Here is a 24950-nt window from a genome sequence, read left to right on the forward strand (position 1 = left end):
AAGACAGAACACGAAACAAAGGGTATTGAATGGAAGTAATTGTAGAAAGCCTATTGGTCCATATTTCTTGATGCTTCTATATTGGAGCGGAGTCTTGAAGTGGGTAGAATATAGTTGTGCATTAATTGGCTGTTGATTGCTGGTGTTGACTTCTTGATGTGTAGTGCCTCGCAGACGTCAAGCCGCCTGCTATCGCTGTATCTATCGATGATTTCTGTGTTGTTTGCTAAGATTTCTCTGGTAATGGTTTGTTTGTGGGAAGAGATTATATGTTCCTTAATGGAGCCCTGTTGCTTATGCATCGTTAAACGCCTGGAAAGAGATGTTGTTGTCTTGCCTATATACTGTTTTTTTTTAGGCTTACAGATCCCAAGAGGGCATTTGAAGGCATAGACGACGTTGGTCTCTTTTAAAGCGTTCTGCTTTGTGTCTGGAGAGTTTCTCATGAGTAGGCTGGCCGTTTTTTCTGGTTTTATAGTAAATCGTCAGTTGTATCTTCTGATTTTTGTCTGTAGGGATAACGTTTCTACTGACAATATCTTTCAGGACCCTTTCCTCCGTTTTATGGGCTGTGGAAAAGAAGTTCCTGTAAAATAGTCTAATAGGGGGTATAGGTGTTGTGTTAGTTGTCTCTTCAGAGGTTGCATGGCTTTTCACTTTCCTTCTTATGATGTCTTCCACGAAACCATTGGAGAAGCCGTTGTTGAATAGGACCTGCCTTACCCTACAGAGTTCTTCTCATAACTTATTGGAATTTGAATTTGAATTTGGAACAGATATGAGGATGGGACGGAGGGAAGGGGGGGGGGGGAGGGATGGTGCCCAACCACTTGGACGCTCGGGGATTAAACGCCGACCAGCAAGCAGCAAGACCGTCCCTCTACCGTCCTGGAACATTGTCCGCGGTAAGAAGTGACAGATTACAGGCAGCACTCACCACACACCTGGTGACAGATTACAGGCAGCACTCAGCACACACCTGGTGACAGGTTACAGCCAGCACTCAGCAGACACCTGGTGACAGGTTACAGCCAGCACTCAGCACACACCTGGTGACAGGTTACAGGCAGCACTCAGCACACACCTGGTGACAGGTTACAGTCAGCACTCAGCACACACCTGGTGACAGGTTACAGGCAGCACTCAGCACACACCTGGTGACAGGTTACAGCCAGCACTCAGCACACACCTGGTGACAGGTTACAGCCAGCACTCAGCACACACCTGGTGACAGGTTACAGCCAGCACTCAGCACACACCTGGTGACAGGTTACAGCCAGCACTCAGCACACACCTGGTGACAGGTTACAGCCAGCACTCAGCACACACCTGGTGACAGGTTACAGCCAGCACTCAGCACACACCTGGTGACAGGTTACAGCCAGCACTCAGCACACACCTGGTGACAGGTTACAGCCAGCACTCAGCACACACCTGGTGACAGGTTACAGCCAGCACTCAGCACACACACCTGGTGACAGATTACCGCCAGCACTCAGCACACACCTGGTGACAGGTTACAGCCAGCACTCAGCACACACCTGGTGACAGGTTACAGCCAGCACTCAGCACACACCTGGTGACAGGTTACAGCCAGCACTCAGCACACACCTGGTGACAGGTTACAGCCAGCACTCGGCACACACACCTGGTGACAGATTACCGCCAGCACTCAGCACACACCTGGTGACAGGTTACAGCCAGCACTCAGCACACACCTGGTGACAGGTTACAGCCAGCACTCAGCACACACCTGGTGACAGGTTACAGGCAGCACTCAGCACACACCTGGTGACAGGTTACAGCCAGCACTCAGCACACACCTGGTGACAGGTTACAGCCAGCACTCAGCACACACCTGGTGACAGATTACAGCCAGCACTCAGCACACACCTGGTGACAGAACATGTACTACTGTTTTCTCTGAACAACAGAGACCGACAGACCACAGGAAGTGGATTAATATATATCCAGAGACAATGTGATTGTTCACTCTGCTCCTGTGTTCCACTAATAACTTAACAATGTTCACTATGCCTCTGTGTTCCACTAATAACTTAACAATGTTCACTATGCCTCTGTGTTCCACTAATAACTTAACAATGTTCACTATGCCCCTGTGTTCCACTAATAACTTAACAATGTTCACTATGCCTCTGTGTTCCACTAATAACTTAACAATGTTCACTATGCCTCTGTGTTCCACTAATAACTTAACAATGTTCACTATGCCTCTGTGTTCCACTAATAACTTAGCAATGTTCACTATGCCCCTGTGTTCCACTAATAACTTAACAATGTTCACTATGCCTCTGTGTTCCACTAATAACTTAACAATGTTCACTATGCCTCTGTGTTCCACTAATAATTTAACAATGTTCACTATGCCCCTGTGTTCCACTAATAACTTAACAATGTTCACTATGCCCCTGTGTTCCACTAATAACTTAACAATGTTCACTATGCCTCTGTGTTCCACTAATAACTTAACAATGTTCACTATGGCCCTGTGTTCCACTAATAACTTAACAATGTTTACTATACCTCTGTGTTCCACTAATAACTTAACAATGTTCACTATGGCCCCTGTGTTCCACTAATAACTTAACAATGTTCACTATGGCCCCTGTGTTGCCAAGACTTATACTGACGCCGCTGCAAGCAAGACAATACTTCTGTTGTTTGGCAGCAACACAGTGGACTCACTAACGCTCTGCGTCATCCACTCTTAGTTGATAAGGCAGTTGAAGGTGAATCAGTTGTTTCCTGCCTACCGACTCCTCCATTATGTTCCTGGACAGCTTTAGCACATGTTCTCAGACATAAGAACGTGTGACTCTCACCACCACTGTTGCTGCCACCTCCGCCAGTCTTGCTAAACCTCTCAACTTAGAATTTCTGGTGAAATTCCAACCTGACTATATTGTTGGCATCAGTGATATGATCATCATTATTTCTGGCTTCTATCTCTAAATTTGGTGCTGCCAAAATGTCTTGGATCTTACTGTTTAGGGTAAGTGTTTCCTTGGTGCTTCTGACGGTGTTGTGTTTACAATTGTGGTTTGGATGGAAGGAAACCGAGGCGGACGCCCAGCTCTTCCTGCTACGGAAGCAGGTAATAGGATGGGAGACCCGCAGTAGCCAGAGTCTGGTCCAAAGTTTGGCAACAAAGATGTTTCAACGTGCGACAGTGCCACGGTGTGACCTGGAGGTGGAGTCCTTGTGGTACTGGGTGCCAGCAGTCGGATCATTCCAACGACACCGACTATTAACCCAGCAAGTGGAGGACCTGAAGGTGTTCCTCCTGCAGGTAGGACAGGTGCCAGAGAGCCACCATGGTGGCACCGTTTAGTGGGACATTTGGCTACCGGCTGTTGGCATGGTCGTGCTGGTCCAGATGGTTGTGTAGGTGACACGGGGAGGACAGCCACAGTCACATCATGGTGTAGAGGTGGATAAGGAGGGAAATGAGGAGGAGAATGAGGAGGGAAGTGAGGAAGAGGACCAGGCAGGTTACAAGGATGAGGAGGGAACTGAGGAAGAGGACCAGGCAGGGTAAAAGGATGAGGAGGGAACTGAGGAAGAGGACCAGGCAGGGTAAAAGGATGAGGAGGAGGAAGGCCACGCAGCTGAGGAAGATGAGGAGAGAACTAAGACTTATAGTGAGAGGGATGTTACCGGCTCGTCTGAATGTACGAAGACCGATATGTGTAATGATGTCACCGATGATGATAGTGACGACGACGATGGCATCAATATCATAATGCCATCATTAGCAGATCAACGGATAATCAGGGACTTCAGTTAATCGTGAAAATATACAATATTCACCACAGCCTCACGATAAAAAAAAATTTGACAAAATTCAGAGAGTTCAGAAGTTTAATGTTGAGAAGAGAGAGGAGTTGGGGAAGGACGGAGCTCTCTTGGGCCGCCAAGAGGCGCTCGTAATATATACGTGCGGGGATGCCTTCGAGAGGGTTCTCAGTTGTGACTTCTCCCCACTAACGGTCGGGGGATGCACTCCCTTCGCCGCGGCACAATACAACCCGGATCCCGACGGAATGTTGGCTAAGGACGACGGCAAGAATCACGTGATTCACGTGTCCAATGTCTCCTTCAAACGTACCCAGAAAGAGGTGTTCACCCACTTCCAGAAGTTTGGTCCGCTCCATAACTTTAATACCAAGACCCATACCGACGCCCAATCACACATCGCGTCATGCAGGTCGGCGTTCAATACCCGACCGTCCAAGTGGTGGGGTACCATTCCTTCCCTCCGTCCCATCCCAAATCCTTATCCTGACCCCTTCCCAGTGTTATATAGTCAACGGCTTGGTGTTTTCTCCTGATAGTTTCCATTACTGTGTGTGTGTGTGTGTACTTACCTAGATGTGTTTGTGGGGGTTGAGCTCTGGCTCTTTGGTCCCGCCTCTCAACTGTCAATCAACTAATATACAGGTTCCTGAGCCCATTGGGCTCTATCATATCTACACTTCAAACTGTGTATGGAGTCAGCCTCCACCACATCACTTCCTAATGCATTCCACTTGTCTACCACTCTGACACTGAAACAATTCTTTCTAACGTCTCTATGACTCATTTGGGCACTCGATTTCCACCTGTGTCCCCTAGTGCGTGTGCCCCTTGTGGTAAATAGCCTGTCTTTATCTACCCTATCAATGCCTCTGAGAATCTTATATGTAGTGATCATGTCCCCTCTAACTCTTCTGTCTCACAGTTACGTGAGGTTTAATTCCTGTAGCCTCCTCGTAGCTCATACCCCTCAATTCGGGTATTAGTCTGGTGGCAAACCTTTGAACCTTTTTCAGTTTAGTCTTATGCTTGACTAGATATGGACTCCATGCTGGAGCCGCATACTCCAGGATTGGTCTGACATATGTGGTATACATAGTTCTGAAAGATTCCGTACACAAGTTTCTAAAGACCGTATGCCACTGATGTTATCTTCTTAATATGGACTGCAGGGGACAGGTCTGGCGTGATATCAACCCCCAAGTCTTTTTCTCTCTCTGACTCTTGAATAATTTCATCTCCCAAATGATATCTTGTATCTGGCCTCCTGCTCCCTACACCTATCTTCACTACATTACATTTGCTTGGCTTAAACTCTAACAACCATTTGTGCTACCATTCCTGCAGCTTGTCCATGTCTTCTTGAAGCCTCAAGCTGTCCTCCTCTTAATCCTTCTCATAATTTTGGCGTCGACAGCAAAAATTGAGAGGAATGAGTCTATACCCTCTGGGAGATCATTTACATTTATCAGAAACAGGATAGATCCGAGTCCGCCCAGCCCTCTCTTTCTTGTTTAATCTTTGTCACCTGTTCGTAGAATTCTATTAAGCCAGTAAGGCAAGATTTCCCCTTGAACCCGTGTTGATGGGTTGTCACGAAGTCCCTTCCCTCCAGATGTATTACTAAGTTTTTCTCACAATCTTCTCCATCACCTTGCATGATATACAAGTTAAGGACACTGGCCTGTAGTTCAGTGCCTCTTGTCAGTCACCCTTTTTGTATATGGGGATCACATTTAACCATCTTCCATATTTCTGGTAGGTCTCTCATCTCCACTGACGTACTATACATTATGGAGAGTGGCAAGCAAAGTGCTTCTACATACTCTTTCAATACCCATGGTAAGATTGTAACAAAGTAACAATAGGGCATGTACCCATGGTACATGCCCTATTAAACCACGGATTCTTCTTTCGCTTCTCTAAGTGTCTTTTTTCCCCCACACTTTGCCCGAAACGCTATATGTATTAATGGTTTTACGTATTGTACGTACAATCTCTATCTATTAACCCAACACTATGTTTGTAACTCATCATCTGTGTATGTACTTTTACCTGAATAAGAATTTGAATTTGAAATTGAATTTGAATTTATCTGGTTATATGAGTGTTGTTTAGCTCCTAGGATGTTAGAGTTGGCTCTCCATGTGCTTTTCATGTTGTCTTTTGCTTCTTTGAATCTACTCTCATAATATAAAAGTTTTGCTTCTCTTAGTATACAGGTAAGCACTGATGAATACCTTTTAACTACTTCCTTTGTTACTAGGCCAATAGTGTTCTGTGTGGGGCGGGGCCGGCGCTTGTCACCCAGAGGGACTCCTGGTGCTCCCCAGTGGGTAGTGACCATTATTGTTGTGTAGTGACCATTGTTATGGTGTAGTGACCATTATTGTTGTGTAGTGACCATTGTTATTGTGTAGTGACCATTATTGTTGTGTAGTGACTATTATTGTTGTGTAGTGACCATTGTTGTTGTGTAGTGACCATTATTGTTGTGTAGTGACCATTGTTGTTGTGTAGTGACCATTATTGTTGTGTAGTGACCATTATTGTTGTGTAGTGACCATTGTTGTTGTGTAGTGACCATTGTTGTTGTGTAGTGACCATTATTGTTGTGTAGTGACCATTATTGTTGTGTAGTGACCATTGTTGTGTAGTGACCATTATTGTTGTGTAGTGACCATTGTTGTGTAGTGACCATTGTTGTTGTGTAGTGACCATTATTGTTGTGTAGTGACCATTGTTGTTGTGTAGTGACCATTATTGTTGTGTAGTGACCATTGTTGTTGTGTAGTGACCATTGTTGTTGTGTAGTGACCATTATTGTTGTGTAGTGACCATTGTTGTTGTGTAGTGACCATTATTGTTGTGTAGTGACCATTATTGTTGTGTAGTGACCATTGTTGTGTAGTGACCATTATTGTTGTGTAGTGACCATTGTTGTGTAGTGACCATTGTTGTTGTGTAGTGACCATTATTGTTGTGTAGTGACCATTGTTGTTGTGTAGTGACCATTATTGTTGTGTAGTGACCATTGTTGTTGTGTAGTGACCATTATTGTTGTGTAGTGACCATTGTTGTTGTGTAGTGACCATTGTTGTTGTGTAGTGACCATTATTGTTGTGTAGTGACCATTATTGTTGTGTAGTGACCATTGTTGTTGTGTAGTGACCATTGTTGTTGTGTAGTGACCATTATTGTTGTGTAGTGACCATTATTGTTGTGTAGTGACCATTGTTGTGTAGTGACCATTATTGTTGTGTAGTGACCATTGTTGTGTAGTGACCATTGTTGTTGTGTAGTGACCATTATTGTTGTGTAGTGACCATTGTTGTTGTGTAGTGACCATTATTGTTGTGTAGTGACCATTGTTGTTGTGTAGTGACCATTGTTGTTGTGTAGTGACCATTATTGTTGTGTAGTGACCATTGTTGTTGTGTAGTGACCATTATTGTTGTGTAGTGACCATTATTGTTGTGTAGTGACCATTGTTGTGTAGTGACCATTGTTGTTGTGTAGTGACCATTATTGTTGTGTAGTGACCATTGTTATTGTGTAGTGACCATTATTGTTGTGTAGTGACCATTGTTGTTGTGTAGTGACCATTATTGTTGTGTAGTGACCATTGTTGTTGTGTAGTGACCATTGTTGTTGTGTAGTGACCATTATTGTTGTGTAGTGACCATTGTTGTTGTGTAGTGACCATTATTGTTGTGTAGTGACCATTATTGTTGTGTAGTGACCATTGTTGTGTAGTGACCATTGTTGTTGTGTAGTGACCATTATTGTTGTGTAGTGACCATTGTTATTGTGTAGTGACCATTATTGTTGTGTAGTGACCATTGTTGTTGTGTAGTGACCATTATTGTTGTGTAGTGACCATTGTTGTTGTGTAGTGACCATTGTTGTTGTGTAGTGACCATTATTGTTGTGTAGTGACCATTATTGTTGTGTAGTGACCATTGTTGTTGTGTAGTGACCATTGTTGTTGTGTAGTGACCATTATTGTTGTGTAGTGACCATTATTGTTGTGTAGTGACCATTGTTGTGTAGTGACCATTTTTGTTGTGTAGTGACCATTGTTGTGTAGTGACCATTGTTGTTGTGTAGTGACCATTATTGTTGTGTAGTGACCATTGTTGTTGTGTAGTGACCATTATTGTTGTGTAGTGACCATTGTTGTTGTGTAGTGACCATTGTTGTTGTGTAGTGACCATTATTGTTGTGTAGTGACCATTGTTGTTGTGTAGTGACCATTATTGTTGTGTAGTGACCATTATTGTTGTGTAGTGACCATTGTTGTGTAGTGACCATTGTTGTTGTGTAGTGACCATTATTGTTGTGTAGTGACCATTGTTATTGTGTAGTGACCATTATTGTTGTGTAGTGACCATTGTTGTTGTGTAGTGACCATTATTGTTGTGTAGTGACCATTGTTGTTGTGTAGTGACCATTGTTGTTGTGTAGTGACCATTATTGTTGTGTAGTGACCATTGTTGTTGTGTAGTGACCATTATTGTTGTGTAGTGACCATTATTGTTGTGTAGTGACCATTGTTGTGTAGTGACCATTGTTGTTGTGTAGTGACCATTATTGTTGTGTAGTGACCATTGTTATTGTGTAGTGACCATTATTGTTGTGTAGTGACCATTGTTGTTGTGTAGTGACCATTATTGTTGTGTAGTGACCATTGTTGTTGTGTAGTGACCATTGTTGTTGTGTAGTGACCATTATTGTTGTGTAGTGACCATTGTTGTTGTGTAGTGACCATTATTGTTGTGTAGTGACCATTATTGTTGTGTAGTGACCATTGTTGTGTAGTGACCATTATTGTTGTGTAGTGACCATTGTTGTGTAGTGACCATTGTTGTTGTGTAGTGACCATTATTGTTGTGTAGTGACCATTGTTGTTGTGTAGTGACCATTATTGTTGTGTAGTGACCATTGTTGTTGTGTAGTGACCATTGTTGTTGTGTAGTGACCATTGTTGTTGTGTAGTGACCATTATTGTTGTGTAGTGACCATTATTGTTGTGTAGTGACCATTGTTGTGTAGTGACCATTATTGTTGTGTAGTGACCATTGTTATTGTGTAGTGACCATTGTTGTTGTGTAGTGACCATTGTTGTTGTGTAGTGACCATTGTTATTGTGTAGTGACCATTGTTGTTGTGTAGTGACCATTATTGTTGTGTAGTGACCATTGTTGTTGTGTAGTGACCATTGTTGTTGTGTAGTGACCATTGTTGTTGTGTAGTGACCATTGTTATTGTGTAGTGACCATTATTGTTGTGTAGTGACCATTGTTGTGTAGTGACCATTATTGTTGTGTAGTGACCATTGTTGTTGTGTAGTGACCATTATTGTTGTGTAGTGACCATTGTTGTTGTGTAGTGACCATTGTTATTGTGTAGTGACCATTGTTATTGTGTAGTGACCATTGTTATTGTGTAGTGACCATTGTTATTGTGTAGTGACCATTGTTATTGTGTAGTGACCATTGTTATTGTGTAGTGACCATTGTTATTGTGTAGTGACCATTGTTATTGTGTAGTGACCATTGTTATTGTGTAGTGACCATTGTTATTGTGTAGTGACCATTGTTGTTGTGTAGTGACCATTGTTGTTGTGTAGTGACCATTGTTATTGTGTAGTGACCATTGTTGTTGTGTAGTGACCATTATTGTTGTGTAGTGACCATTGTTATTGTGTAGTGACCATTGTTGTTGTGTAGTGACCATTATTGTTGTGTAGTGACCATTGTTATTGTGTAGTGACCATTGTTGTGTAGTGACCATTGTTATTGTGTAGTGACCATTGTTATTGTGTAGTGACCATTGTTATTGTGTAGTGACCATTGTTGTTGTGTAGTGACCATTGTTGTGTAGTGACCATTGTTATTGTGTAGTGACCATTGTTATTGTGTAGTGACCATTGTTGTGTAGTGACCATTGTTATTGTGTAGTGACCATTGTTATTGTGTAGTGACCATTGTTATTGTGTAGTGACCATTGTTATTGTGTAGTGACCATTGTTATTGTGTAGTGACCATTGTTATTGTGTAGTGACCATTGTTATTGTGTAGTGACCATTGTTATTGTGTAGTGTTACGGAATGCCTTATCGTGTTATTGCGTCGCATAAAAAAAGGCACTGATATTTAATTAGTTATACTTTCAATATTGCAGGGAGAACAAGGTTAACGACCTTGATGGTCGTTAACGGTCAGCACGGTGCGGCTCGTCCGGTGGCGGGAATTCTGTTAGCCAATCAGAATCACCTGGCGAGGCAATGAGTGCTGGTCGGAAAATGAACTGAGGAGTACTCTACTCACTCCCATTCGGTCAACATGCCGTCGTCGTGTGTGTGTGTGACCAGGTTGCCCCCAGCTGTGACAGCGTGCCCCACATCTCCAGCGACACGGACCTTAGGACGTAGCGGCATGGTCGACTCCGTATGACGTCTTTGAAATCTACCGCTGTTCTGGATTATTGGACCCAGTCCGAAAAGTAGATGGTCCTAAAGAATTGAATCGACTGACGAGTGGTGGCTATTTCATTGGCATATACATAGTGTTTTGGTGACTATATTACAAGTACAGTGTCTTAGTATGTATATATATATATATATATATATATATATATATATATATATATATATATATATATATATATATATATATATATATATATATATATATATATATAACTGAAAACTCACACCCCAGAAGTGACTCGAACCCATACTCCCAGAAGCAACGCAACTGGTATGTACAAGACGCCTTAATCCACTTGACCATCACGACCGGACAAAATGAGGTGATAGCCGAGGCTATTTGAACCACCCCACCGCCGGCACTCGGATAGTTATCTTGGGCATAGCATTTTACCAAATCACCTCATTCTTTGGGGCACACGTGAGGAACACAAATGCGAACAAGCCTGAATGGTCCCCAGGACAATATGCAACTGAAAACTCACACCCCAGAAGTGACTCGAACCCATACTCCCAGAAGCAACGCAACTGGTATGTACAAGACGCCTTAATCCACTTGACCATCACGACCGGACAAAATGAGGTGATAGCCGAGGCTATTTGAACCACCCCACCGCCGGCACTCGGATAGTTATCTTGGGCATAGCATTTTACCAAATCACCTCATTCTTTGGGGCACACGTGAGGAACACAAATGCGAACAAGCCTGAATGGTCCCTAGGACAATATGCAACTGAAAACTCACACCCCAGAAGTGACTCGAACCCATACTCCCAGAAGCAACGCAACTGGTATGTACAAGACGCCTTAATCCACTTGACCATCACGACCGGACAAAATGAGGTGATAGCCGAGGCTATTTGAACCACCCCACCGCCGGCACTCGGACAGTTATCTTGGGCATAGCATTTTACCAAATCACCTCATTCTTTGGGGCACACCTGAGGAACACAAATGCGAACAAGCCTGAATGGTCCCCAGGACAATATGCAACTGAAAACTCCATACCATAAGCCTGAATGGGGACCATTCAGGCTTGTTCGCATTTGTGTTCCTCACGTGTGCCCCAAAGAATGAGGTGATTTGGTAAAATGCTATGCCCAAGATAACTATCCGAGTGCCGGCGGTGGGGTGGTTCAAATAGCCTCGGCTATCACCTCATTTTGTCCGGTCGTGATGGTCAAGTGGATTAAGGCGTCTTGTACATACCAGTTGCGTTGCTTCTGGGAGTATGGGTTCGAGTCACTTCTGGGGTGTGAGTTTTCAGTTGCATATTGTCCTGGGGACCATTCAGGCTTGTTCGCATTTGTGTTCCTCACGTGTGCCCCAAAGAATGAGGTGATTTGGTAAAATGCTATGCCCAAGATAACTATCCGAGTGCCGGCGGTGGGGTGGTTCAAATAGCCTCGGCTATCACCTCATTTTGTCCGGTCGTGATGGTCAAGTGGATTAAGGCGTCTTGTACATACCAGTTGCGTTGCTTCTGGGAGTATGGGTTCGAGTCACTTCTGGGGTGTGAGTTTTCAGTTGCATATTGTCCTGGGGACCATTCAGGCTTGTTCGCATTTGTGTTCCTCACGTGTGCCCCAAAGAATGAGGTGATTTGGTAAAATGCTATGCCCAAGATAACTATCCGAGTGCCGGCGGTGGGGTGGTTCAAATAGCCTCGGCTATCACCTCATTTTGTCCGGTCGTGATGGTCAAGTGGATTAAGGCGTCTTGTACATACCAGTTGCGTTGCTTCTGGGAGTATGGGTTCGAGTCACTTCTGGGGTGTGAGTTTTCAGTTGCATATTGTCCTGGGGACCATTCAGGCTTGTTCGCATTTGTGTTCCTCACGTGTGCCCCAAAGAATGAGGTGATTTGGTAAAATGCTATGCCCAAGATAACTTTCCGAGTGCCGGCGGTGGGGTGGTTCAAATAGCCTCGGCTATCACCTCATTTTGTCCGGTCGTGATGGTCAAGTGGATTAATGCGTCTTGTACATACCAGTTGCGTTGCTTCTGGGAGTATGGGTTCGAGTCACTTCTGGGGTGTGAGTTTTCAGTTGCATATTGTCCTGGGGACCATTCAGGCTTGTTCGCATATATATATATATATATATATATATATATATATATATATATATATATATATATATATATATATATATATATGCAAACAAGCCTGAATGGTCCCCAGGACTATATACAACTGAAAACTCACACCCCAGAAGTGACTCGAACCCATACTCCCACAACTGGTATGTACAGGGACGCCTTAATCCGCTTGACCATCACGACCGGACATAAGGAAGTGATAGCCGAGGCTATATGAACCACTTCCCCGCCGGCACTCGGATGGTAATCTTGGGCATAGCATTTTATCAAATCACCTCATTCTTTGGGGCACACGTGAGGAACACAAATGCAAACAAGCCTGAATGGTCCCCAGGACTATATACAACTGAAAACTCACACCCCAGAAGTGACTCGAACCCATACTCCCACAACTGGTATGTACAGGGACGCCTTAATCCGCTTGACCATCACGACCGGACATAAGGAAGTGATAGCCGAGGCTATATGAACCACTTCCCCGCCGGCACTCGGATGGTAATCTTGGGCATAGCATTTTATCAAATCACCTCATTCTTTGGGGCACACGTGAGGAACACAAATGCAAACAAGCCTGAATGGTCCCCAGGACTATATACAACTGAAAACTCACACCCCAGAAGTGACTCGAACCCATACTCCCACAACTGGTATGTACAGGGACGCCTTAATCCGCTTGACCATCACGACCGGACATAAGGAAGTGATAGCCGAGGCTATATGAACCACTTCCCCGCCGGCACTCGGATGGTAATCTTGGGCATAGCATTTTATCAAATCACCTCATTCTTTGGGGCACACGTGAGGAACACAAATGCAAACAAGCCTGAATGGTCCCCAGGACTATATACAACTGAAAACTCACACCCCAGAAGTGACTCGAACCCATACTCCCACAACTGGTATGTACAGGGACGCCTTAATCCGCTTGACCATCACGACCGGACATAAGGAAGTGATAGCCGAGGCTATATGAACCACTTCCCCGCCGGCACTCGGATGGTAATCTTGGGCATAGCATTTTATCAAATCACCTCATTCTTTGGGGCACACGTGAGGAACACAAATGCAAACAAGCCTGAATGGTCCCCAGGACTATATACAACTGAAAACTCACACCCCAGAAGTGACTCGAACCCATACTCCCACAACTGGTATGTACAGGGACGCCTTAATCCGCTTGACCATCACGACCGGACATAAGGAAGTGATAGCCGAGGCTATATGAACCACTTCCCCGCCGGCACTCGGATGGTAATCTTGGGCATAGCATTTTATCAAATCACCTCATTCTTTGGGGCACACGTGAGGAACACAAATGCAAACAAGCCTGAATGGTCCCCAGGACTATATACAACTGAAAACTCACACCCCAGAAGTGACTCGAACCCATACTCCCACAACTGGTATGTACAGGGACGCCTTAATCCGCTTGACCATCACGACCGGACATAAGGAAGTGATAGCCGAGGCTATATGAACCACTTCCCCGCCGGCACTCGGATGGTAATCTTGGGCATAGCATTTTATCAAATCACCTCATTCTTTGGGGCACACGTGAGGAACACAAATGCAAACAAGCCTGAATGGTCCCCAGGACTATATACAACTGAAAACTCACACCCCAGAAGTGACTCGAACCCATACTCCCACAACTGGTATGTACAGGGACGCCTTAATCCGCTTGACCATCACGACCGGACATAAGGAAGTGATAGCCGAGGCTATATGAACCACTTCCCCGCCGGCACTCGGATGGTAATCTTGGGCATAGCATTTTATCAAATCACCTCATTCTTTGGGGCACACGTGAGGAACACAAATGCAAACAAGCCTGAATGGTCCCCAGGACTATATACAACTGAAAACTCACACCCCAGAAGTGACTCGAACCCATACTCCCACAACTGGTATGTACAGGGACGCCTTAATCCGCTTGACCATCACGACCGGACATAAGGAAGTGATAGCCGAGGCTATATGAACCACTTCCCCGCCGGCACTCGGATGGTAATCTTGGGCATAGCATTTTATCAAATCACCTCATTCTTTGGGGCACACGTGAGGAACACAAATGCAAACAAGCCTGAATGGTCCCCAGGACTATATACAACTGAAAACTCACACCCCAGAAGTGACTCGAACCCATACTCCCACAACTGGTATGTACAGGGACGCCTTAATCCGCTTGACCATCACGACCGGACATAAGGAAGTGATAGCCGAGGCTATATGAACCACTTCCCCGCCGGCACTCGGATGGTAATCTTGGGCATAGCATTTTATCAAATCACCTCATTCTTTGGGGCACACGTGAGGAACACAAATGCAAACAAGCCTGAATGGTCCCCAGGACTATATACAACTGAAAACTCACACCCCAGAAGTGACTCGAACCCATACTCCCACAACTGGTATGTACAGGGACGCCTTAATCCGCTTGACCATCACGACCGGACATAAGGAAGTGATAGCCGAGGCTATATGAACCACTTCCCCGCCGGCACTCGGATGGTAATCTTGGGCATAGCATTTTATCAAATCACCTCATTCTTTGGGGCACACGTGAGGAACACAAATGCAAACAAGCCTGAATGGTCCCCAGGACTATATACAACTGAAAACTCACACCCCAGAAGTGACTCGAACCCATACTCCCACAACTGGTATGTACAGGGACGCCTTAATCCGCTTGACCATCACGACCGGACATAAGGAAGTGATAGCCGAGGCTATATGAACCACTTCCCCGCCGGCACTCGGATGGTAATCTTGGGCATAGCATTTTATCAAATCACCTCATTCTTTGGGGCACACGTGAGGAACACAAATGCAAACAAGCCTGAATGGTCCCCAGGACTATATACAACTGAAAACTCACACCCCAGAAGTGACTCGAACCCATACTCCCACAACTGGTATGTACAGGGACGCCTTAATCCGCTTGACCATCACGACCGGACATAAGGAAGTGATAGCCGAGGCTATATGAACCACTTCCCCGCCGGCACTCGGATGGTAATCTTGGGCATAGCATTTTATCAAATCACCTCATTCTTTGGGGCACACGTGAGGAACACAAATGCAAACAAGCCTGAATGGTCCCCAGGACTATATACAACTGAAAACTCACACCCCAGAAGTGACTCGAACCCATACTCCCACAACTGGTATGTACAGGGACGCCTTAATCCGCTTGACCATCACGACCGGACATAAGGAAGTGATAGCCGAGGCTATATGAACCACTTCCCCGCCGGCACTCGGATGGTAATCTTGGGCATAGCATTTTATCAAATCACCTCATTCTTTGGGGCACACGTGAGGAACACAAATGCAAACAAGCCTGAATGGTCCCCAGGACTATATACAACTGAAAACTCACACCCCAGAAGTGACTCGAACCCATACTCCCACAACTGGTATGTACAGTATGATTAAGGCGTCCCTGTACATACCAGTTGTGGGAGTATGGGTTCGAGTCACTTCTGGGGTGTGAGTTTTCAGTTGTATATAGTCCTGGGGACCATTCAGGCTTGTTTGCATTTGTGTTCCTCACGTGTGCCCCAAAGAATGAGGTGATTTGATAAAATGCTATGCCCAAGATTACCATCCGAGTGCCGGCGGGGAAGTGGTTCATATAGCCTCGGCTATCACTTCCTTATGTCCGGTCGTGATGGTCAAGCGGATTAAGGCGTCCCTGTACATACCAGTTGTGGGAGTATGGGTTCGAGTCACTTCTGGGGTGTGAGTTTTCAGTTGTATATAGTCCTGGGGACCATTCAGGCTTGTTTGCATTTGTGTTCCTCACGTGTGCCCCAAAGAATGAGGTGATTTGATAAAATGCTATGCCCAAGATTACCATCCGAGTGCCGGCGGGGAAGTGGTTCATATAGCCTCGGCTATCACTTCCTTATGTCCGGTCGTGATGGTCAAGCGGATTAAGGCGTCCCTGTACATACCAGTTGTGGGAGTATGGGTTCGAGTCACTTCTGGGGTGTGAGTTTTCAGTTGTATATAGTCCTGGGGACCATTCAGGCTTGTTTGCATTTGTGTTCCTCACGTGTGCCCCAAAGAATGAGGTGATTTGATAAAATGCTATGCCCAAGATTACCATCCGAGTGCCGGCGGGGAAGTGGTTCATATAGCCTCGGCTATCACTTCCTTATGTCCGGTCGTGATGGTCAAGCGGATTAAGGCGTCCCTGTACATACCAGTTGTGGGAGTATGGGTTCGAGTCACTTCTGGGGTGTGAGTTTTCAGTTGTATATAGTCCTGGGGACCATTCAGGCTTGTTTGCATTTGTGTTCCTCACGTGTGCCCCAAAGAATGAGGTGATTTGATAAAATGCTATGCCCAAGATTACCATCCGAGTGCCGGCGGGGAAGTGGTTCATATAGCCTCGGCTATCACTTCCTTATGTCCGGTCGTGATGGTCAAGCGGATTAAGGCGTCCCTGTACATACCAGTTGTGGGAGTATGGGTTCGAGTCACTTCTGGGGTGTGAGTTTTCAGTTGTATATAGTCCTGGGGACCATTCAGGCTTGTTTGCATTTGTGTTCCTCACGTGTGCCCCAAAGAATGAGGTGATTTGATAAAATGCTATGCCCAAGATTACCATCCGAGTGCCGGCGGGGAAGTGGTTCATATAGCCTCGGCTATCACTTCCTTATGTCCGGTCGTGATGGTCAAGCGGATTAAGGCGTCCCTGTACATACCAGTTGTGGGAGTATGGGTTCGAGTCACTTCTGGGGTGTGAGTTTTCAGTTGTATATAGTCCTGGGGACCATTCAGGCTTGTTTGCATTTGTGTTCCTCACGTGTGCCCCAAAGAATGAGGTGATTTGATAAAATGCTATGCCCAAGATTACCATCCGAGTGCCGGCGGGGAAGTGGTTCATATAGCCTCGGCTATCACTTCCTTATGTCCGGTCGTGATGGTCAAGCGGATTAAGGCGTCCCTGTACATACCAGTTGTGGGAGTATGGGTTCGAGTCACTTCTGGGGTGTGAGTTTTCAGTTGTATATAGTCCTGGGGACCATTCAGGCTTGTTTGCATTTGTGTTCCTCACGTGTGCCCCAAAGAATGAGGTGATTTGATAAAATGCTATGCCCAAGATTACCATCCGAGTGCCGGCGGGGAAGTGGTTCATATAGCCTCGGCTATCACTTCCTTATGTCCGGTCGTGATGGTCAAGCGGATTAAGGCGTCCCTGTACATACCAGTTGTGGGAGTATGGGTTCGAGTCACTTCTGGGGTGTGAGTTTTCAGTTGTATATAGTCCTGGGGACCATTCAGGCTTGTTTGCATTTGTGTTCCTCACGTGTGCCCCAAAGAATGAGGTGATTTGATAAAATGCTATGCCCAAGATTACCATCCGAGTGCCGGCGGGGAAGTGGTTCATATAGCCTCGGCTATCACTTCCTTATGTCCGGTCGTGATGGTCAAGCGGATTAAGGCGTCCCTGTACATACCAGTTGTGGGAGTATGGGTTCGAGTCACTTCTGGGGTGTGAGTTTTCAGTTGTATATAGTCCTGGGGACCATTCAGGCTTGTTTGCATTTGTGTTCCTCACGTGTGCCCCAAAGAATGAGGTGATTTGATAAAATGCTATGCCCAAGATTACCATCCGAGTGCCGGCGGGGAAGTGGTTCATATAGCCTCGGCTATCACTTCCTTATGTCCGGTCGTGATGGTCAAGCGGATTAAGGCGTCCCTGTACATACCAGTTGTGGGAGTATGGGTTCGAGTCACTTCTGGGGTGTGAGTTTTCAGTTGTATATAGTCCTGGGGACCATTCAGGCTTGTTTGCATTTGTGTTCCTCACGTGTGCCCCAAAGAATGAGGTGATTTGATAAAATGCTATGCCCAAGATTACCATCCGAGTGCCGGCGGGGAAGTGGTTCATATAGCCTCGGCTATCACTTCCTTATGTCCGGTCGTGATGGTCAAGCGGATTAAGGCGTCCCTGTACATACCAGTTGTGGGAGTATGGGTTCGAGTCACTTCTGGGGTGTGAGTTTTCAGTTGTATATAGTCCTGGGGACCATTCAGGCTTGTTTGCATTTGTGTTCCTCACGTGTGCCCCAAAGAATGAGGTGATTTGATAAAATGCTATGCCCAAGATTACCATCCGAGTGCCGGCGGGGAAGTGGTTCATATAGCCTCGGCTATCACTTCCTTATGTCCGGTCGTGATGGTCAAGCGGATTAAGGCGTCCCTGTACATACCAGTTGTGGGAGTATGGGTTCGAGTCACTTCTGGGGTGTGAGTTTTCAGTTGTATATAGTCCTGGGGACCATTCAGGCTTGTTTGCATTTGTGTTCCTCACGTGTGCCCCAAAGAATGAGGTGATTTGATAAAATGCTATGCCCAAGATTACCATCCGAGTGCCGGCGGGGAAGTGGTTCATATAGCCTCGGCTATCACTTCCTTATGTCCGGTCGTGATGGTCAAGCGGATTAAGGCGTCCCTGTACATACCAGTTGTGGGAGTATGGGTTCGAGTCACTTCTGGGGTGTGAGTTTTCAGTTATATATATATATATATATATATATATATATATATATATATATATATATATATATATATAATTTTAACTGTACATATAATGTACCCCAGTGTTTTAGTGATTTAGCTGAATATATCCATTAGCCTTCTCCAAAATTATTTCTTGTCCTCAGTCAGATCTCAGAGAATTAAGTGTGTCGCACCTGACAATAGGTCATGCTGAAATTGACACCTGAAAAAGTCAAAGTACCCAATTGGATTACAAAGCATAAGAAAAACACGTACAGAACACACCAATTTTAAATGTGTTGGGTTTTCGACAGTTCGATCCCAACACATATGGGGGCCTGTCCAGGAGGTTTTAAGCAAGACACACTGTGTACACTTGTAGCACCCATTGCTAGTCATCTAGGTATCCAGCTAGGTAAAGTTTTCATCATGGATTGTGTCCAAGAATTTATAACAAAAGAGGACCCATTGATTTTGGAGAGCTGTACGAAAGAACTGAAGCAAATCGCCGAACACTATGAGATAGAATTAGTGTCGACTAAAGTGGTCTATATGAGACAAGAACTTGGAAATAAGTAAAGTCACGACGCGAAGCCGTAGGAGCGGTAGGATTAGATGTGAGTGTAAAAGAAAGTGGGGAACAAGATAATGAGGAAGTATCTTCTGATACGTCACATAGGAGTGGAAATTTAGAGTATGAACTGGAACGTTTGATACTTGTAGCTCAAATCACGAGGGAAGAGAGACAGTTTCAGTTAGAGAAACTGAAACTGGAGCAAGAGAAATTGCGACTTCAGAGTGAGACAGAGAAAATGCGATTGGAAAGTGAACAAGAAAAAATGATACTTGAGAGCAAGAGAGTGCGACTTCAGAGTGAGCAAAAAACGCGTGTAGAATTAGAAAAGGAGAAAATGAAGCAAATGGAAATCGAAGCAAATAAATTTGTGGCTGCTCAGAGGCGAGGGCGAGAGGTACACTCGGAGAGCACACTATGCTTGCAGCATACGATCATAAGGCACGTGAAAAGGAGGTTCCACAATTTTGTCCGGAAGAGTCAGTCTTTTTTTGAGCATTTTAAAAAAGTCGCTAAACTAAAGCAGTGGCCAGAGGAGGATTGGGCCCAATTGGTGCAAATAAGATTGACTGGGGTGGCGAGAGAGAGAGAGAGGCCTATACACAGCTCTCTCTAGAAGATTGTAAAAATTACTGGACTGTGAAGCTTACCGGAAGCGGTTCAGAGAAATGGTAAAGACACAAAGGAGCACATATGCTGAAACAGCCAGAGATTTGGAACGTAGATTCCAAAGATGGATGGGTTTCGAAAAGGTAGAATCATTCGAAGACTTAAAACAATTGATGTAAATGGAAAAATTCTTGGAGATGGTGACTCCAGACACCAGGTTTAAGGTTCAAGAAACAGGAATAAAAACACTCTTAGAAGCAATGGACAAAGCAGATGTGATTACGGAAGCTTACAGAAGTCTCCAGGAACATAAAGAAAAAGGTCACTCAAAGTTGCAGGGTAGTAAAAGACAGTATATGTGGAACAGTGGAGATGGTCGTGGATATACGGGCTAGCCGATAGCATGACAAAGTCAGGGGTATGTGGAATTTTTTCCGTCGGGAGGTGACGCATTCGAGGGTCAGGCTAGCGCACCCTCGGGTCAGGGAGGAAGTACAACATCGTCTAGAAATCGAGGTACAGGACAATGGAGACGTGGCGAATCCTATTATAATGGACAACGTAGTTCGAGAGGACGAGGATTCCCTTCTCAGGTAATATGCTACACATGTAACAAGCCTGGACACTTTAGTAGAGAGTGTAGGCAAGGCAGGAGAGTGGTGTCCCTGACAGTAAGTAAATACAGTCGTCCGTATAAGAGTTTAAAGGAGGAATTGCCCCAGGTGATGACGTTCATTACGAAAGGATATAACCCTTTCATTAGCAAAGGTATGGTGAGTATTGGGGGTCAGCCTGACCAACAAGTCACAATATTACGTGACACAGGAGCGAATCACAGCTTAATACTGAAAAGTCTGATTCCTGAGTACACATCTTGTATAAACGGACAAATAATTATGGTACGGGGTATAAATTCAGAGATGGATATACCTATGTGTACAGTAAAGCTAACCTCTGATTACTTTACAGATGAAGTGATGTTAGGAGTGTGCTCGGACATACCCATTCCTGGAGTACACGTCATCTTGGGCAACGATTTGTGTGGTTCAAGTGTGTTGCCAGAGGTACTGAGCAGTGATATACCAAACGGACATCAAAACAATTTGGAAGATGAAAAATGTGATAACATAATGCTCGCCAGTATTCGGGATGATCCCTCGGAAGATGATCAAAAGGATGTATATCCGGCCTGCGTCGTAACCCTAGCGCAGAATGCTCGACTAAGAGATGTGCCAGAGAGAATGGACGTATCTTCTGCAGAGGAGGAAGAGGTGGATTTTGGCCTAAAAGACTTTTTTTTTTTTTTTTTTTTTTTTTTTTTTTTAGATATATACAAGAGTTGTTACATTCTTGTACAGCCACTAGTACGCGTAGCGTTTCGGGCAAGTCCTTAATCCTATGGTCCCTGGAATACGATCCCCTGCCGCGAAGAATCGTTTTTTCATCCAAGTACACATTTTACTGTTGCGTTAAACAGAGGCTACAGTTAAGGAATTGCGCCCAATAAATCCTCCCCGGCCAGGATACGAACCCATGACATAGCGCTCGCGGAACGCCAGGCGAGTGTCTTAGGAGGAACATGCATCACCAAGTACAGAGAGAGTGAAAGTAAAACCAGAGTTACCATCCCACATAAAGGTAAGCAAACCAGATTTTATAGCTGCCCAGAAATTAGAATTTGAGAAATATATCAAGGAAGCTAAGGGAAGAAATGCTTGTATCACGTCACCCACTTACTATTACCTGGACGACGGGGTTTTGATGCGAAAATGGCGATCAGACCATGCGCCAGCTGACAAAGACTGGGTTGAAAAGGATCAAGTGATTGTACCTCAAGGTTATAGGAACTCTGTATTAGAAGTTGCCCATGCATTAGAAATGGCGGGACATCTCGGTGTCCATAAGACACTTAGGAAAATACAAGAGCATTTTTATTGGCCAGGTATGGCTGCAGATGTAAAAAGTTATTGCAAAACTTGTTTATCCTGTCAGAGCGCGAAAACCTGCTCCAGCGATTCCTAGAGCCCAGCCCGCTGAAATTAAGAGTCGGAAGGTGAATGCAACTGTGCTGAGCAGAAGTAAGGAAGGATGTGGACAGATTGAGGATGGGAGAAGAGCGTCAAGTTGTCCACGAGCGCAGAAGCATAGGGATAATGGAGTTAAGTTGTTTGAGATGGCAGGAGTTGACATATTTCACAGAAAACGTGGAGGAGCGGTAGTGAAGAAGAGTAATAGCCGAGAAAAAGAAAGAGACAGTATGTGTGGAGAGATGCTTACGAGCACACTAGGAGAGGTAAAGCGACATGTACGGTAGAGGGCTGTTGGGTGTAGTACAGTGCTCGAAGAAACTTTTAGGGAACGAAGAAGAGTTGAAGGAGAAGAAATGGAGTTGTATAGAGGTGAGAAGTGTGAGAAGATGATGATACAAGCATGGAGGAATAGAAGAAAACCGAGGATTCGATGGAAGTCGAAGAGGAAGTCTCGGATAAATGAGGAGACGAAAGACGATCGTCAGTGAAGACGAGGGAGTGAAGTATGACGACAGGAGACGGAAGTATAATGGCAGTAGATGGAAATGTGAATTATGACGTTTTAGAAAAGAAAATAAGAAATAGTGAAGTGACGAGGGACGGTAGACCTCAGGAAAGTACTTATGCATCAGCCACACTGTCAAAAGCGGTGTATTCAGATAACGTACCAATGTATTTCTGTACATACTTATAAAAATGATTTGTTGTTAAACAGATTTTGTGTGCAGTTGGAGGCAAAGGAGATCCTGAACGCCAAAGATCTGTGTCCAGTAGGTATGGCACCATTTCTACAAAATGATAAGGTATGTCTGATAAGACATGTCATGACTAGAATGAGTTAAATCTTTGTATGATGGATGCAAAAGGAATAGTGCTACATTCGGTAGAGAAAATTAGTTTGGATGCTCAGATATAACACTCTTTTAAGGGGGGGAGGAGTGTTACGGAATGCCTTATCGTGTTATTGCGTCGCATAAAAAAAATGGCAGTTATTTAATAGTTATACTTTCAATATTACAGGGAGAACAAGGTTAACGACCGTGAAGGTCGTTAACGGTCAGCACGGTATATATATATATATATATATATATATATATATATATATATATATATATATATATATATATATATATATATATATATATATATATATATATATGTATATATATATATATATATATATATATATATATATATATATATATATATATATATATATATGTCGTACCTAGTAGCCAGAACTCACTTTTTGGCCTACTATTCAAGGCCCGATTTGCCTAATAAGCCAAGTTTTCATGAATTAATTGTTTTTCGACTACCTAACCTACCTAACCTAACCTAACCTAACTTTTTCGGCTACCTAACCAAACCTAACCTATAAAGATAGGTTAGGTTAGGTTAGGTAGGGTTGGTTAGGTTCGGTCATATATCTACGTTAATTTTAACTCCAATAAAAAAAATTGACCTCATACATAATGAAATGGGTAGCTTTATCATTTCATAAGAAAAAAATTAGAACAAATATATTAATTCAGGAAAACTTGGCTTATTAGGCAAATCGGGCCTTGAATAGTAGGCCAAAAAGTGAGTTCTGGCTACTAGGTACGACATATATATATATATATATATATATATATATGTCATACCTAGTAGCCAGAACTCACTTCTCAGCCTACTATGCAAGGCCCAATTTGCCTAATAAGCCAAGTTTTCATGAATTAATTGTTTTTCGACTACCTAACCTACCTAACCTAACCTAACCTAACTTTTTCCGCTACCTAACCTAACCTAACCTATAAAGATAGGTTAGGTTAGGTTAGGTAGGGTTGGTTAGGTTCGGTCATATATCTACGTTAATTTTATCTCCAATTAAAAAAAATTGACCTCATACGTAATGAAATGGGTAGCTTTATCATTTCATAAGAAAAATATTTGAGAAAATATATTAATTCAGGAAAACTTGGCTTATTAGGCAAATCGGGCCTTGCATAGTAGGCTGAGAAGTGCGTTCTGGCTACTAGGTACGACATATATATATATATATATATATATATATATGAATGACCGAAAAAGTAAGATTTATAATTCTAACACGAAGTTTCTCAATATTTCTTATGTTTCTTTTCGCTGTCGATGGTAATTGAAAAATCAATTCTCCAAAATTCATTTTTATTTGGAGAATTGATTTTTCAATTACCATCGACAGTGAAAAGAAACATAAGAAATATTGAGAAAATTTGTGTTAGAATTATTAATCTTACTTTTTCGGTCATATTTAATAATATATGTTTACAAGAAAGACTGCTACCAAAATATACTAATATATACTATATATATATATATATATATATATATATATATATATATATATATATATATATATATATATATAATATATATATAATATATATATACAATATATATATATATAATATATATATATAATATATATAATAATATATATAATATATTATATATATATATATTGGTAGCAGTCTTTCCTGTATTATAATATTATTAAATATGACCGAAAAAGTAAGATTAATAATTCTAACACGAATTTTCTCGACCTTTCTTACGTTTCTTTTCACTGTTGATGGTAATTTAAAGATCAATTCTCCAAAATTCATTTTTATTTCTAGTCTGACGCGACTCTTGAGCGCGTTTCGTAAAACTTATTACATTTTCAAAGACTTTAGTTTACACAAACACACACAACTTTAACATAATAGAGCTCAAACATCTTTCGAGTTTTTATACCTACATTTGGGTGAAGTGACATGTTACAATAGTTTTGGATGAGGTGAAAATAAA

The 24950-nt window shown here is 43.5% G+C and overlaps 1 protein-coding gene across 1 annotated transcript; it reads left to right on the top strand.

The window, feature by feature from the left end:
• The first annotated feature begins 3706 nt into the window (after positions 1 to 3706).
• On the top strand, positions 3707 to 23171 carry LOC138369006 (glutamic acid-rich protein-like). The gene is made up of 6 exons (XM_069331796.1): positions 3707 to 3803; positions 19647 to 19894; positions 20304 to 20496; positions 21076 to 21377; positions 22865 to 22939; positions 23157 to 23171. Exons 1-6 carry the CDS (start codon positions 3707 to 3709, stop codon positions 23169 to 23171), a joined length of 930 nt encoding a protein of 309 aa, XP_069187897.1.
• The last annotated feature ends 1779 nt before the right edge of the window (positions 23172 to 24950 follow it).

The sequence above is a fragment of the Procambarus clarkii genome, chromosome 3 (genome assembly GCF_040958095.1).
Source record: "Procambarus clarkii isolate CNS0578487 chromosome 3, FALCON_Pclarkii_2.0, whole genome shotgun sequence".
In the NCBI taxonomy this organism is placed as follows: Eukaryota; Metazoa; Arthropoda; class Malacostraca; order Decapoda; family Cambaridae; genus Procambarus; species Procambarus clarkii.